The following is a 13,804-nucleotide window of genomic DNA, read 5'->3' on the forward strand; positions in this document are numbered from 1 at the left end:
GTAAGCCATTAGTACGTTTTCCACATTTTGCCCATTTGTTCCACATTATGAGGGCTAGTGTTCCTCATTTTGGAGATGGAAGGTTGTTGGAGTAGTTTCTAGTATAAGAAAAAATGTTAAAAAAAAAGAAAAAAGTGAGGGTGGTAGCAGTAGTTCTTATGGCAGTCAGCTTGATAAATCTTTCTCTGAAGGCTGTTTCTGTGCAAGAAAGAAAAGCAGACAGATTGGTAAGAAGTAAAAGTAGGCTGAAAAGTTTAGGGATACGAGTTACTTTGCTTACATAGAAATGTAAGAACAGAATAAATGGAACATTTGAACCAAGAACAGTGCTAAGACTTGGCATGAATGACAGAAGGGTGTGTGTGAAAAAGTTTGTAGCACTCAGTAGTCGTAGAGTTGAGTGTGATTATGGTTTGGAGGATGCTTTGACTGTGCAGTGGCAGTAGAACTAGGCTTTGGAGGGAGATGGAAATTGAGGCATACAGTTATGGAACTTGTACTGTGTTTAGCCAGGAAGATTCAGACTGAAAGAGCAAAGAAATCTGAAATTTAACTAAGGGCAAATTATTTCAGTTTAAGGAGCTTATCAGAAAATGTTTTAGGTATTAGATGATGAGAGTAAAGGAGTATGAGTTGTTTGTAGGGAGGGACAAACAGAATAAGGAAGAAAGGAAGATAATGTAAAAGAGGGGGGGGGGGACCCAGCTACATTCTGAAAGCATATCTGATTTGTATTTTGTCTGAAAATTGTTTTGTAGAAATTCACTTTTATTCTGCTTGTTGACTTCACATTATTGCTACCTGAGTATATTGACATCTGAAAAGCTATCCTCTAACAAGACAAATGCTTTTTTTGCAGGCTTTGGAAGAACTCCAAGAGAATCTGAACTGTAAGTAATTTTGACTTATGTACTGCATTCTGTGATAAATAAATCTGCTTCTGATAGGTGTAATTGTGTAAGTCTTTTTCTAGTTACTTCTAGGCTTTACTGTACTAGTCTTCATTAGTCAGTACATGAGACTATGTAAAGGCCTTAATGTAATTAGGGAGAGAGATGAAGTTCAGGAAGAGGGGCTATTGTTATCTGCACGAAGACAGGGAACTGATGCAGATATGTATTAGTCAGCTTAAGATCCTCATCTTTTGTGAAAATTGCATTTATTGATCTTCATTTAAACTGTCAGTGTTGTGATGTACGTAGCTGGGTTGTCTTACCTATATATATGTCTGTGATAGATAAATAGATAAACATAAAAGCAGTGCAAGGAGAGAAAAAGCTGTACATGTCAAACAAATTATGTAAAATCCAGATGTACACAGCACTATGATGTTGAAATAATTCTGACTTTTATTAAACAAGTATCCGCATGAACTTGAAAGACAACACAGGTTTCACTCACTCAGGAGCCTTCTCAGTGCATAAAAATCATTGAAGAATTTGAAGCTATATATAGCCTAAAACCAGTCAAGTCACATGACCAGAATTTGAATTATCACAATTTAAACAGAAGTCATTTAGGGCAACCTAATCATATTACAAAAATAAAGAGAGAGTACACATTTAATTTCACATTTCATTTACACGAGGTCTGTATAAAGCCCCCAAATATAAAATTAACATCCTCTCTTATTAAGTACATGTTTTTTTACTCCTATGTATATTATCTGATGACACTTTGTTAATATTAGGAAAAGAAAAAAAAATTACATTCTTTTGTTCATTTGAATGTGGAAAGAGAGAACTCCATATTGTAGAACAAGTGACATTATTGTATTAAAGTGATACAATTTGCCTAAATGGGTAAATTGTCTCACCTACATAAAATGTGCCACAAATACAGGTTGCAAGATAAACAATAAATTCTATTTCACATTTGGTAAATACTTTGATATTAAAAATCCTACTTGTATTTACAGATGAAAAAAAGTTTTAACAGATAAAGACACATAGAACATGCCCTACAAGGAAAACAACTCATGGGAGGATCTCTCAATAATCTCTGGCCTCCTCTGTATGTAGTTTCTTTTTGTATTAAACATGTTTATCAAATCACAGTTTACACATTGACAAAGATATACGTACATTAACAGAAAAGAAAGCAAACTACAGTGATGTTTTCATTATCTTATTGCAGCATAGATGTGTTTCCTTAGCAGTTATCATTCACACCAGTATTAAGTAACTTCCTTAATTCTTGATTTCTCATAAGCCCACTTCTCCTTCGGCTAAACATTAATGTTAAGTTGTCAATCTCGCCTTCATTCTTGCTGGATGGGTTCGGAGCCGATCCTCGGCTCCGACTCGGCACTTGCTTTAGCTCGAGAACTCCTTTTACCAGCTCGAGGCAACCCTATATCCCATGATGCAAGGCGGAACTATCCCAGATCTCGTTTGCCGCTTAGCGAAAGAGGTCTCCTTTGCCAGCTGAGGTGAGTTTTTCTTAGTAAAATAAGAAAAGTGTAGTTAGGAGTTTATTTCCCTTTTTGAGCGTCAGTTTAGTCTGTAATCTAGTTACAGCCCACCCTTTCCCTCTTTTTCAGTCCTTTTGTAAACTTTTATAAGTTTTAAGTTACAGTAGTTTAGTCAGGCCTAGTTCCCCCTTGGTTATCCCTTCCTGTGTGTTTGTGTAGGGATTAAGTTGTGTGTTTGTGGGGACTGTTTGTGGTATCCTTGTTAGGATGTCTAGAGAAGGCAAGGTCTCAGGCTTCAAGAAGTGTGACCAGTGCTGTCAGAAAATGTCCCTGACAGACGGTCACACTTCTTGTGTGTATTGCCTGGGGCCTTTGCACCTGCAGGACTCCTGTGCGTTGTGTCATGCTTTTAGCCAGAGAGTCCTGCAGGAAAGGAGGAACAAACTTATCCTCCGAGGTTTACTTAAACCTGAAGGTTCTCCTCCTAAGTCAGGAAAACCTCATAAGCCACCGAAGGCTCAGGCTACAGTGTCCAAGCCTCCTCCGGTGGCTTCGGCTCCGTCGGAGCCGACATCGGCTCCGGCTGGAGTCGATACTGTTTCTTCCAAAGTAGTGGGTTCGGTGCCGGCCGGCTCCGATACCCTGACTACGGTGGCCTTGTCGGCTCTGGCTGGAGCCGACACCTTATCCAGCATCGGGCGAGATATCCTCGGCTCCATCTGGAGTTCAAGGGACTTCGGCTCCGATGGTTTCGACCCATAAGAGATCCCGGTCCCCTTCTATTATGAGTATTCACTCGGCCCGGGTCTCCTCTTTTATCGGAGCGGAGCCATCGGAGCCGGTCTTCGAGATCTTCCAGGCTGTCTGACCATGACTTGGAGAGGGTGGTAAGCAGGCTGTTGAAGTCTCAGGCACTGGCCCAAATGCTCCATAGCCCGTCTCAGCAGACTGCGGCTATAACCCCTATCATTGAGCTTCCTCCTCCGACTCCACACCAGAGTTCGGAGCCGGAGCTTCTTGGGACAGCGACTGCTTCGATGCCGGAGCCGATACATCCTTCGGCTCCGTCGTCCTCGGCTCCGATCTCTTCCTTGAGACCTTCCTTGGAAGGATCCGGTCATCGGGTTTCCACTGTCGGCTCCGAGGGGGCTAGTGGCATCGGACCCTTGTCCGACCCCGCTCTCCCTCTCGGGGCTTCCGCTCTGGTAAGCTCGGCACCGACATCGGCCTCGGAGCCTTCTCTCTCTTTGGAGCCGACCATTCCTGTCTCTTCGGAGCGGGTGTGTTCTGGTCTCCCGGGGAGAGGAGCCTTTGAGGTGATGAGGAGTGTCCTGGCCTCAGAGCCAGGTCAGCGGTCCGTCCCTCTAGCTCCTCCCTCATCAGTGCCTGCAGATGCCTCTTGCCAGCCTCTTGCTCTCAGGCCCCGGGATCCATCGCCCCAGGTTTCCCCACTGGGAATTTCCTCCTCTTCCGAGGTTTCTCCTGATCCTGCAGGGGAACCCCCTCGGAAGAGGACGTGTAAGAGGAAACACACAGACTCCCCCGAGTCTACTACATCTGATACCGACTTAGATGAGTCGGAGGGTTCCTCCCGGTCCCCCTCTGAGGATGTCTCCTTTTCAGACATCCTTGAGCTCCTCAAACAGAGTGGGAATTGGCCCTTCATTGACCCCTCCGAGGATGAGTCGGTATACCTGGAGGCTTTTGGATCCCGACCCTCCACCTCCTGGGTGTCTCCACCTTTCGACCCACTCATGCAGGTAGTGGCTCGGAAGGCGTGGCTCCAGATTCTGTGGAACCTGTCCCCAGGAGACCATCCAAGTTCATCACGGCCCCTTCGGATAAACAGTTCCTTTCCAAAGGTGTCTCTGTGGATTCTATGGTGGTGGCGGCGGTCACTAAGGAGGAACTGGCGGATCCTTCAGTACCTGTCCATCCTCCTAATAAGGATTCTAGGACCATGGACAGGTATGGAAAGCGGATGTTTTCTTCAGCGACCTTTGCTATGCGTTCGCTGAATTACCTTTGTCACTTCACCAGGCTTCAACGAGATATTCTCAAGGAACTGGGAGAAGTAGTCCAGGATCCTTCTGCTGTTAGGGCTCAGGAAAAGATTGCCTCACAGCTTGCTATCCTGAATTCCATATCTAACTCCTCCATGCGGCTCATATCTTATGCGGCCGATGGAGCGAGCAGGGCCGCAGGCACAGGTGTTGCTCTTAGACGCCAAGCCTGGATGCGGCTGTGTAATTTTGCGGACCCCTTTAAGGCGTCCTTCACCAACACCCCCTTTGATGGTTCGGCTTTGTTTGGGCCTCAGGTGAAGGATACTTTGACCAGATGTGAGCAGGACGGTAAAACTCTTTCTGCCATTGGAGTCAAGTTTTCCACTCCTTCTAGACCTTATCCCAAGGGTCAGAAGGGGGGGAAGATGTGGTTCCGAAAAGCCCAAGGAGCTACACCGGACACACGTGGTCAGTTTACCCCAGAGGCAGAGGGGGTAACAATAATAGACGCCGCCCTAGAGGCAGGGGGGGTCCTCAGAACCAGGGCAACAGGGAATCTCTTCCTGAGAAGCCCTTTCAGCATCCCTGAGGTGTTGCCCGACTGTCCACCCTTGAGGCAGTCGGGAAGAATTTCACTGTACCCAGTAGCCTGGCAATCCCTATCCCAAGAGAAGTGGGTACAGTCGATCATATCCGAGGGTTACAAAATCCCCTTCGAAGGGTTTCCCGTACCTCTACAATCCCTTCCAGACATCTCACCCGGTCAAAGGGATTTGGCAAGACAGGAGGTTTCAAAACTCCTGGAAAAAAGAGCCATCCAGACAGTGCCGGCAGACCAAGTAGGATCCGCTTCTACTCAAGATTCTTTTGGTCCCCAAAAGGACGGGAGATTGGAGACCAATACTAGACCTAAGCAGACTAAACAAGTCTGTCAAGAAGGCAAGATTCGGATGGTCACGCTGCAATCCATTCTGCCCTTTCTGGGCAAGGACAACTGGATGTGCTCTATAGACCTTCAGGATGCGTACTATCACATAAAGATTCACCGACGCTCCAGAAGGTTTCTCCGCTTTCGGCTGGGAGCCAGTCATTACCAATTCAGAGCACTGCCCTTTGGCCTCACTTCAGCCCCAGAGTGTTCACCAAATGCATGGCAGTGGTCACAGCTCACCTGAGACGTCGAGGATTCCAGGTGTTTCCTTATTTGGACGACTGGCTCCTCTCCGCCACCACCAAGCATCAGCTTCTTCGGTCCAGAGACTACACCCTACAGCTTTGCAAGAAACTGGGAATTTCGTAAATTTGAAAAATCCTCTGCTGCCTTGCCAATCTATCACCTTTATAGGCAGAGTTAAATACCGTCAAAATGTTAGCCAGGCTAACAGATCAAAGGATTCTGGACATCCAGAAATTTGTTCAGCTTCTGTTACTAAGCAACAAGATCAAAGCCAGGTTTGTCTTGAAAGTTCTAGGCCTAATGGCTGCGGCCATTGTTGTTCTTCCACTGGCTCGCTTCCACATGCGTCTCCTGCAGTGGATGTTATTCACGCAGTGGTCGTACCACAATCTGCCTATGAGACACGAAATCTTGGTAACACAGTCGTGCAGGGCTCATCTACGATGGTGGATATCTTCCCCTCTTCTTCATCAGGGTCGACCCTTTATTCCCCCTCCTCCAGTTGCCACCGTCACCACGGATGCCTCTCTGATCGGGTGGGGGGGGCATTATCAGGGCAGGATGGTCCACGGGACGTGGCAACCCATAGAATACCATCTGCACATAAATGTCCTGGAGATGAGAGCAGTGCTTTTAACATTGCAAGCCCTCGACGACTTTCTTCCCACGGGGACTATTGCAGTACAAATGGACAACATGTCCGTGGTCTGGTACATCAACAAACAGGGCGGAACCAGGTCCTATCCGTTATGTCGAGAAGCTCTCAGACTTTGGCAATGGGCGATCTCTTCTCAGCGGTTTCTGATAGCAACGCGCATCCCCGGCAGGTCCAACCTATTGGTGGACAGGCTAAGCAGATCTATTCTGATGCCTCACGAATGGTCTCTCAATCAATCTGTAGTGGATCAGATTTTTCTGAAGTGGGGCACTCCTTGTTGCGATCTTTTCGCTACCCCTCAAAACAGCAAGTGCCCAGATTACTTCACACTATTTCCCCTTCCAGGCCAACCCTTGAGAGACTCTCTAATCCAGGATTGGCCTCGGGGACTTCTTTATGCTTTTCCTCCCTTTCCATTGATTCCACAAGTCATTCAGAAAGCCACCGTTTTGAGAGCCAAATTGATCCTCATTGCTCCGTATTGGCCTCGACAAATTTGGTTTCCGTCTCTACATCGTCATCTTCTGGTGCAGCCCTGGCATCTGGACCCAGTTCCGGATCTTTTGATCCACCAGTCGGGTCAGCAGCACCGGGCCATTCATTCTCTCAACCTCACTGCTTGGTTGCTCCACTTCCTTCCCTAGCCAGGCTACCAATGATTTCTGACTCAGTCAGAGACATTTTAGTGTCTTCTTTGAAGTCGTCCACTAGAACTATTTATGCTAGCAAGTGGCGACGTTTTTCAATTTGGGCAAACGCCAGAAATATTGATCCTTTTACTGCTCCTGTACATTCTGTGTTGGATTTCTTGGCGGAGGTTTTTCATTCAGGATCCTCGTCATCTACAGTCAAAGTACAACTGGCTGCTATTTCCAAGTATCATGTTGGCTTGCATGACAATAACATCATGTCTCATAGGTTATGCAAGGCCTTTTTGAGAGGAGTTTTTCTCCTAAAACCGCCTGTGAAACATCCTCCTCCGCGATGGGATCTAAACTTAATCTTGGCATCCCTAATTCTACCTCCTTTCGAACCGTCTGCTACATGTTCTTTGAAATTATTGACGTGGAAAACTATATTTTTACTGGCTGTTACTTCTGCAAGAAGAGTTTCTGAGATTCAGGCCCTCTGTATTCGTTCACCTTATCTGGTTTTCATAAGGATAGGGTTTCGCTAAGAACTAACCCTTCCTTTCTTCCCAAGGTTGTATCTCAAACCAATATTAACCAATCTATAGATCTACCAGTTTTCTTTCCTAACTATTCTGACAGAGCTGAACAGAAGCTGCACTTTTGGATGTCCATCGTCAGCTCAGGTACTACTTGCATAGAACTAAACAAATTAGAAAATCAGACCAATTGTTTGTCTCCTATGCAGAAAACAGGTTAGGTCTTCCAGTTTCTAAAGTGACCTTATCTAGATGGTTGACTTCCACCATTTCCTATGTGTACTCTCTCAGGGGCAAACAACTATCTTCTAAGCCAAAAGCACATTCGACCAGGAGTCTATCCACTTCTGTAGCCTTTCAGGATAGACTTCCCATTGACACTATTTGTGCAGCAGCTATTTGGGCCACGCCTCATACCTTTGTGTCTCATTACAAGTTGGATTTGGCCTCCAGAGATAGGGCCAGTTTTGGTTCCACAGTTCTCAAGAGTCTGTTCCATTGAGCCACCCGGGATACAGGTGCTAGGGACGCGGTCCCATCCAGCAAGAATGAAGGCGAGATTGACAACTTAACATTTAGAAGTTATGTACCTACCATAACGTTCCATGTTAGTTGTCTTCTCTCGCCTTCTTTCTTGCGTCCCTCCCTCCTTCCCCCTGGCCTGGACAGATCTTGAAGAGTTCCTATTAGATTGCTTCCTCTGGAGCATTGTTATGAGGACTTCTTTTAGGAACCATGGTTCCTAATTATGTTAGGATAGTCTTTAGCAGGGTCAGTTAGCTGCCAAACGAGATCTGAGGTAGTTCCGCCTTGCATCATGGGATATAGGGTTGCCTCGAGCTGGTAAAAGGAGTTCTCGAGCTAAAGCAAGTGCCGAGTCGGAGCCGAGGATCGGCTCCGAACCCATCCAGCAAGAAAGAAGGCGAGAGAAGACAACTAACATGGAACGTTATGGTAGGTACATAACTTCTAATTATGCATTATAGCTGGACTTAGGTGTAGGCCAACTAAGTGGCTACCTAGTGCACCCCTCTAGCAGGGGCGCTTTTTGAGTAATTATTTTTTTGTTGTTTTTTTTTTTTTTTTTGTAGTAAAGAAATGGTTTCTTTAAAATATGTTGAAGAATACAGGAAAAACTGAAGAGTAAGAGAAATTGTGAGAAAAAAGTAATCTCTATGGTGTAGGTAGTCTGGGCTCAGTGGAGCCCTTTTGCCTAAGGCACCAGATGACCAAAGGCTGGCCCTGTTATGTATGTATTGTTCCCACAGATTATATTTATTTCAACATAATTTGCTCTTTCCATTTTATTAGGATCATCTTCAGCTCTTTTTAACACCCTTATTAAATTATCACTTAAGGCATAGCCATGAATACATTAATTGAAAGAAAACAAACCATATTAACATTTTCATTTACATACGTTATATATTACCTATATGTTTTCTTTCTTTGCAACAACTTTCATTTAGTACAGTATTACATAAATTGCTCATTTCCTGGTTTCCATTAAATCTCACTCCTCCTCCTCCAGAGCATTATTTTGCATGTATTGCTCATATAAATTCCATTTATTTCTATATTATATTCTTTTTCCTTTTCAAAAGATCCCATTTCCATTTTTTATCTCTTTTACAATATTCATTACTTGACATACAGTTGGTTTAGATTTTGATTTCCATTTTCTAGTAATTGCTTTTCTGGCAGCCAGTAGAATAAAACTGAATCAGGCCTTGCTGTGTCTAGGCAGTTCAGATCATGTGCCTCAGCTTAAAGTGATATTTTCCTTAGTTACAGCCATTTGCTCCCACAATATTTCTGTCAGAGCATTCTGAAGAGAATTTTTAAAATCTACAAACTCATTGCACAATCAAAATACATGTTCCCAATTGCATCTTTCTTTCCAATCAAACCTTCAAGATTTGCTATCTATCTAAGGAAAAATTATTTGAAGTCTGCTTGGGATTTAAAATACCTATGCAGATACTTTCAAACAAAAACCCTAAACCTTCTAGACTTTGTTGCATACCTGGAAGCTAAACATATATTATCCCAATTTTACTTTGTAAATTGCTTTTCTAGTCTATCTTTCCAATATTTTCTAACCTTTTCTTATAGTTATCATACAGTATGATATATACTCCACTGTTCCTCTCTGTGGTTCTTTTATCTGCTTTATACTCTTCAGGACTTCAGTTGCAGATTGTTTAGATATTTATTCTCATTTCTAGTAATTTCTTATTGATTCCTATAGTTATCATACAGTATGATATATACTCCACTATTCCTCTCTACAGTTCTTTTATCTGCTTTATAATGTTCAGGACATCAGTTACAGATTGTTTAGATGTTCATTCCTATTTCCTAGTAATTGCTTTTTGGTCAGCTAATAGCATTAAACTTAGTAAGGCATTACTATGTCCAGGCAATTCAGATCCCGTATTTTAGTTCAAAATAATTATTTCCTTAGTTACAGCTATATGCTTCCCCCAACGTTTATGTCAAATCACTCTGTAGGGAATATTTGAAAGATGCCAACTCATTACATTCACAAAATGCATGTTTCCATTTACCTCTTTTTTGTCACACCGCTAGTATTTGCTCGTTACTTGTGAAAAATTATCTGATGAATGGTTCTGGTGTAAAAATACCTGCATCAACACTTCCAAGCAAAAATCCTAAACTTTCTGGACTTTGTTGCACATTTTAGAGCAATTCAGATGTCTTCAAATTGTTCCTTTGTAAATTACTTTTCCAGTCTCTCTCCCAGTCTTTTCTAACCTCCTCTGAATGATTCTTAGAGTAGTTGTTATGCAGTATTAATATGCTTTACTAATTATCCCTTTTTAACAGCAGCTTCTGTTCCAGCTATAACTAAAACTTCTATCAGAACTGGTCTTTCACTTACCACTTCCCTATCCCTTCCTGTTTTCCTATCAGTTTCTGGTAGGGAAGGCAGTCACTAACCTGCAATCCAAACTTCTGCTTAGCCTAATCCAGCCCTTCTTGCCTGTTTTCTATACTCCTGCTTGCAGCCATCTATGTTGGCAAAGTCTACTTTCTCCATTCCCATCCTGTCTTAGTTCATAGAATAGTTTCTGCTACTTTATGAATTTAATAATCTGTATGGTTGTTGCTATTCTCCTTATGGACCTGCATACAAATTAAGTCTCTCTCCTTTGTTCTTGACCCTTCCCCATCGTCTTCCCTTTTCATGTTAATTTATAACCTTCTGCTTTGTGTTACATACATGGGCCTTAACTGCATAGCTCTAACATACATATTCAAATTAAATAATTCTAACTCACCATGTTCTATAGGAGGATCAACTTATCCCACTTAACTCTTGCTCTGTTCCCCTCCCAAATACATTTCTTGAACTCTTTATTAGCTATTATCCACAACTACTCCTGTGATTAATAAATATATGTCTGACCTGTATATAGAACTACTGAGACTAAAAAAAAAAATCATTGCTTGCATCTTGCTATTCATATCCATAATCATGAGCTTCCAGTTTCTCATTTTTTGTATTATTGTTTTTTAGTCTCTTCCCACATATCCTTAGTTGCCATAACATAATCCTTTTTAATCTATACAACTAAATACTTCATCTTATCATGTCTCCATAAATATGGGTTTTGCTATGTGTGAGTACGTAGTTTACCGTTATAGCCTTTGTTTTATCTTCATTAATTTTATTGTCACAAAAGGACTTGAAACTTTCTCAAAATGTTACAAAACACCAAAATGTCCCTTTCTGGATTTCTCAAGTACTAAATAATATAATCTGCAAATAAAAATAACTTTTGTTGATTATCATACCATTTTTATCCTTAAATTTCTGAGTTCTTTATTTCCTTTGCCAGTGGTTGTAAATATAAAGTAGATAACAAAGGGTTAAGGGGACATCCCTGTTTTGTTGCTCTGTTCAAACACAGCTTGTAGGAGAGGAACCCACCCACCTCAGTTCTTGTCTTTAAGCTTTCATATATCCTCCTAATTAACCCTATTATTCTGTCAGGGGATGCGAATGCTACCATTGCTTACTCAAAATCCCATCTGACTCTATTAAATGCTTTCTCTGCATCAAGACCCATCAAAAATAGCTGTGTTTTCTTATATTCTGCTTTACTCTGTATCATTATAGTTCTGTTAATGTTGTTAAATGTTTACTTCCCTTCAACAAAACCACACTGGTCTATGTCTCAACTTTTGGCAAGGGGGTCTGAAGTATCTTTATCTTCTTTGGGTAATACAGCCATCACAGCTTTCTTCTAAGTTGCTGACACTCCCTCCTCCAGTTTTTAGCAGATAAATCAAAAGGTCTAAAGCTTTGAGCTGCTTCCTGTTTCCTGAGTACATGGTTTGAGTCCTTCCATCTTTGTTTGTCTCTCTGTGTAGCAAAGCAAGTCACTTAATCAGACAGTGCTACTGGGTCATCCCTGAAAAGGGACAATTTGTCTTCTAGGCTTACCAACAAATAAGTTAACAGATAAAAATAAAAACTTTCGAGATCGTTATCATTTTCTTCCATCATAGCTTCCAAACATCCACAGGAATACTTGCCTGTTCCTGGAGATGGCATGTTGGTTGATTATGTATCACAGTTATTACCTCATTTCTTCATATCTTTGCTTTTAATAGTTGAGCCTCATCTTCCTCTAACCTTGAAGGAATTTTTTCGTAAATATTTCCATTTTTGCATTTTCTTGGTTTCCGCTTTCCTCTGCTTTATACAGATTTGCATAACATTTCTGAAATATCTCTAATACTGCTATAGTATCTCTGGTTATTTTTTCTGTCTTAGGCTCTTGAAGCTTTGCAAAAATCCTTTCTACTTTCTGTTGCTTAAATTGTTGTGCTAAAAGTTTTTTTTTGTGCTCTGGAGTTATCAAAACAATTGCATAACTGCAGCATTTCTAAACTCATACATATTTTCCAAATACTACTTTGTTTTCCCTTTAGTGTTCAGCAGTTGCTTTTCTTGTTCTGTGAGATTCTCCTTTATTCTGCAGTACTTCAACCTTTGTCAGCCCCCCTAAATAATTCCTATTACTTCTTTCCTATATCTCTTTTTCTTATTTCTACTCAGTTTTAATACTCCATTTTCATTTTATCCCACCAACTAGCTATCCCTTCTGAAGAAATTCTTTCTTCACTATTAATTCTCAAATAATTTCTACTATCCATTCCTTAAACTCCACTCTTTTTAACTCATAAATTGGAAAGCATCTGTTTCATTTTTACTTCATTACCCTGTGTCCTTTTCCTTAGTTTTTATGGCTGAAAAACTTATTGGAAGTGTGTCAAAGCTTCTATTTAAATAAACATGCTCCTGGGAAATATAATTTCTATTCAGTGGAGCAGAGTTATTGTACCTTGAGGAATAATATGTAAATTCTAAATGAAGGGTGTTGCTGTATTTAATATTTATGGATATTCTTCTGTTGGTTATTATGTAGCAGATAAATATGAGGAGGTAGTAATTTGGTCCAGGAAGGATTATGTACTAGAAGCAAATAGACAGATGAACAATAAAATGTTTTATTTACATTTGGATTTTGACCCCAACCAATAAATGTAAACAGAATTTTGATGATTTCTTTTGAGCTTGACACTAAAACAAGATATTTATAATACTTATACTAAACAATTGGCCGTACAACATTGTCAGCATTTTTTTTATATGCTTCACAAGACCAGTACCTGGCAGACTGATTGCCTCTGGGTGTGTGGGGGTCTGACTGAACCATTGTCTGAATATTTGGAATATTGTCTTAAACCTGTGTTAGTTTATCTTGACTCCAGATTAAGAAATTCAACCAAATTCCTGGAGTTTAAGGATCAGGTTCATATTGATCCTTCTAATGTTCATCATATTGATCACTGCTGTAGTAGCCTTGGCTATATGGGTTATAGCCCACCAAGGATATAACAGGCATCTTCCATGCACCTAAACTGTCAGGCAGCTTAAGCTGAGCTGACTAAAAGACAATTTTGGGCACCAAGTCCCTCAAAGCTTTACTGCCACCCAAGAGTATACTCCTCTAATGCTTTTGAATATCGACAGTCAGCTTGGTCCTGTTCCTTTGCCTGGAAGATAACTTCCCTTTGGGGAAAACCTTCCATTTTCTAATTATTGTCTTTTGTTTTATCACTTTCCTCATCAGGAAAGTTTTTTAAAAAGCTTTTGTGTTTTAACGGACAGTTATGAGACTGTATCGTACTTTTAAAAAAAGTGCTCTTTTGTCCTCTCAGTTTAAAAGTTATAAAAAATAACTGAAAACCATTTTTTTCCCTGTAGAGAAATTGTGTTTGTTTTACTTTTGTGGGTCTGGCAAAGCATTTTAAATTGCTTTTTACTGTTTTTTTTTTCTGTGAA

General features: G+C 41.4%; 1 protein-coding gene across 1 annotated transcript in view; it reads left to right on the top strand.

Moving 5' to 3' along the window:
• CPLANE1 (ciliogenesis and planar polarity effector 1) overlaps nucleotides 1-13,804 on the top strand; it is a 4,248,669-nt gene that overhangs the window by 3,899,233 nt on the left and 335,632 nt on the right. The window contains exon 45 of the mRNA XM_044076333.1: nucleotides 860-890. Within this exon, the coding sequence (XP_043932268.1) occupies nucleotides 860-890 (31 nt within the window). The remainder of the gene's footprint in view (nucleotides 1-859; nucleotides 891-13,804) is intronic.

Source organism: Protopterus annectens, chromosome 1.part0, assembly GCF_019279795.1.
Source record: "Protopterus annectens isolate FY-2018-M chromosome 1.part0, PAN1.0, whole genome shotgun sequence".
NCBI classification, from domain to species: Eukaryota; Metazoa; Chordata; order Ceratodontiformes; family Protopteridae; genus Protopterus; species Protopterus annectens.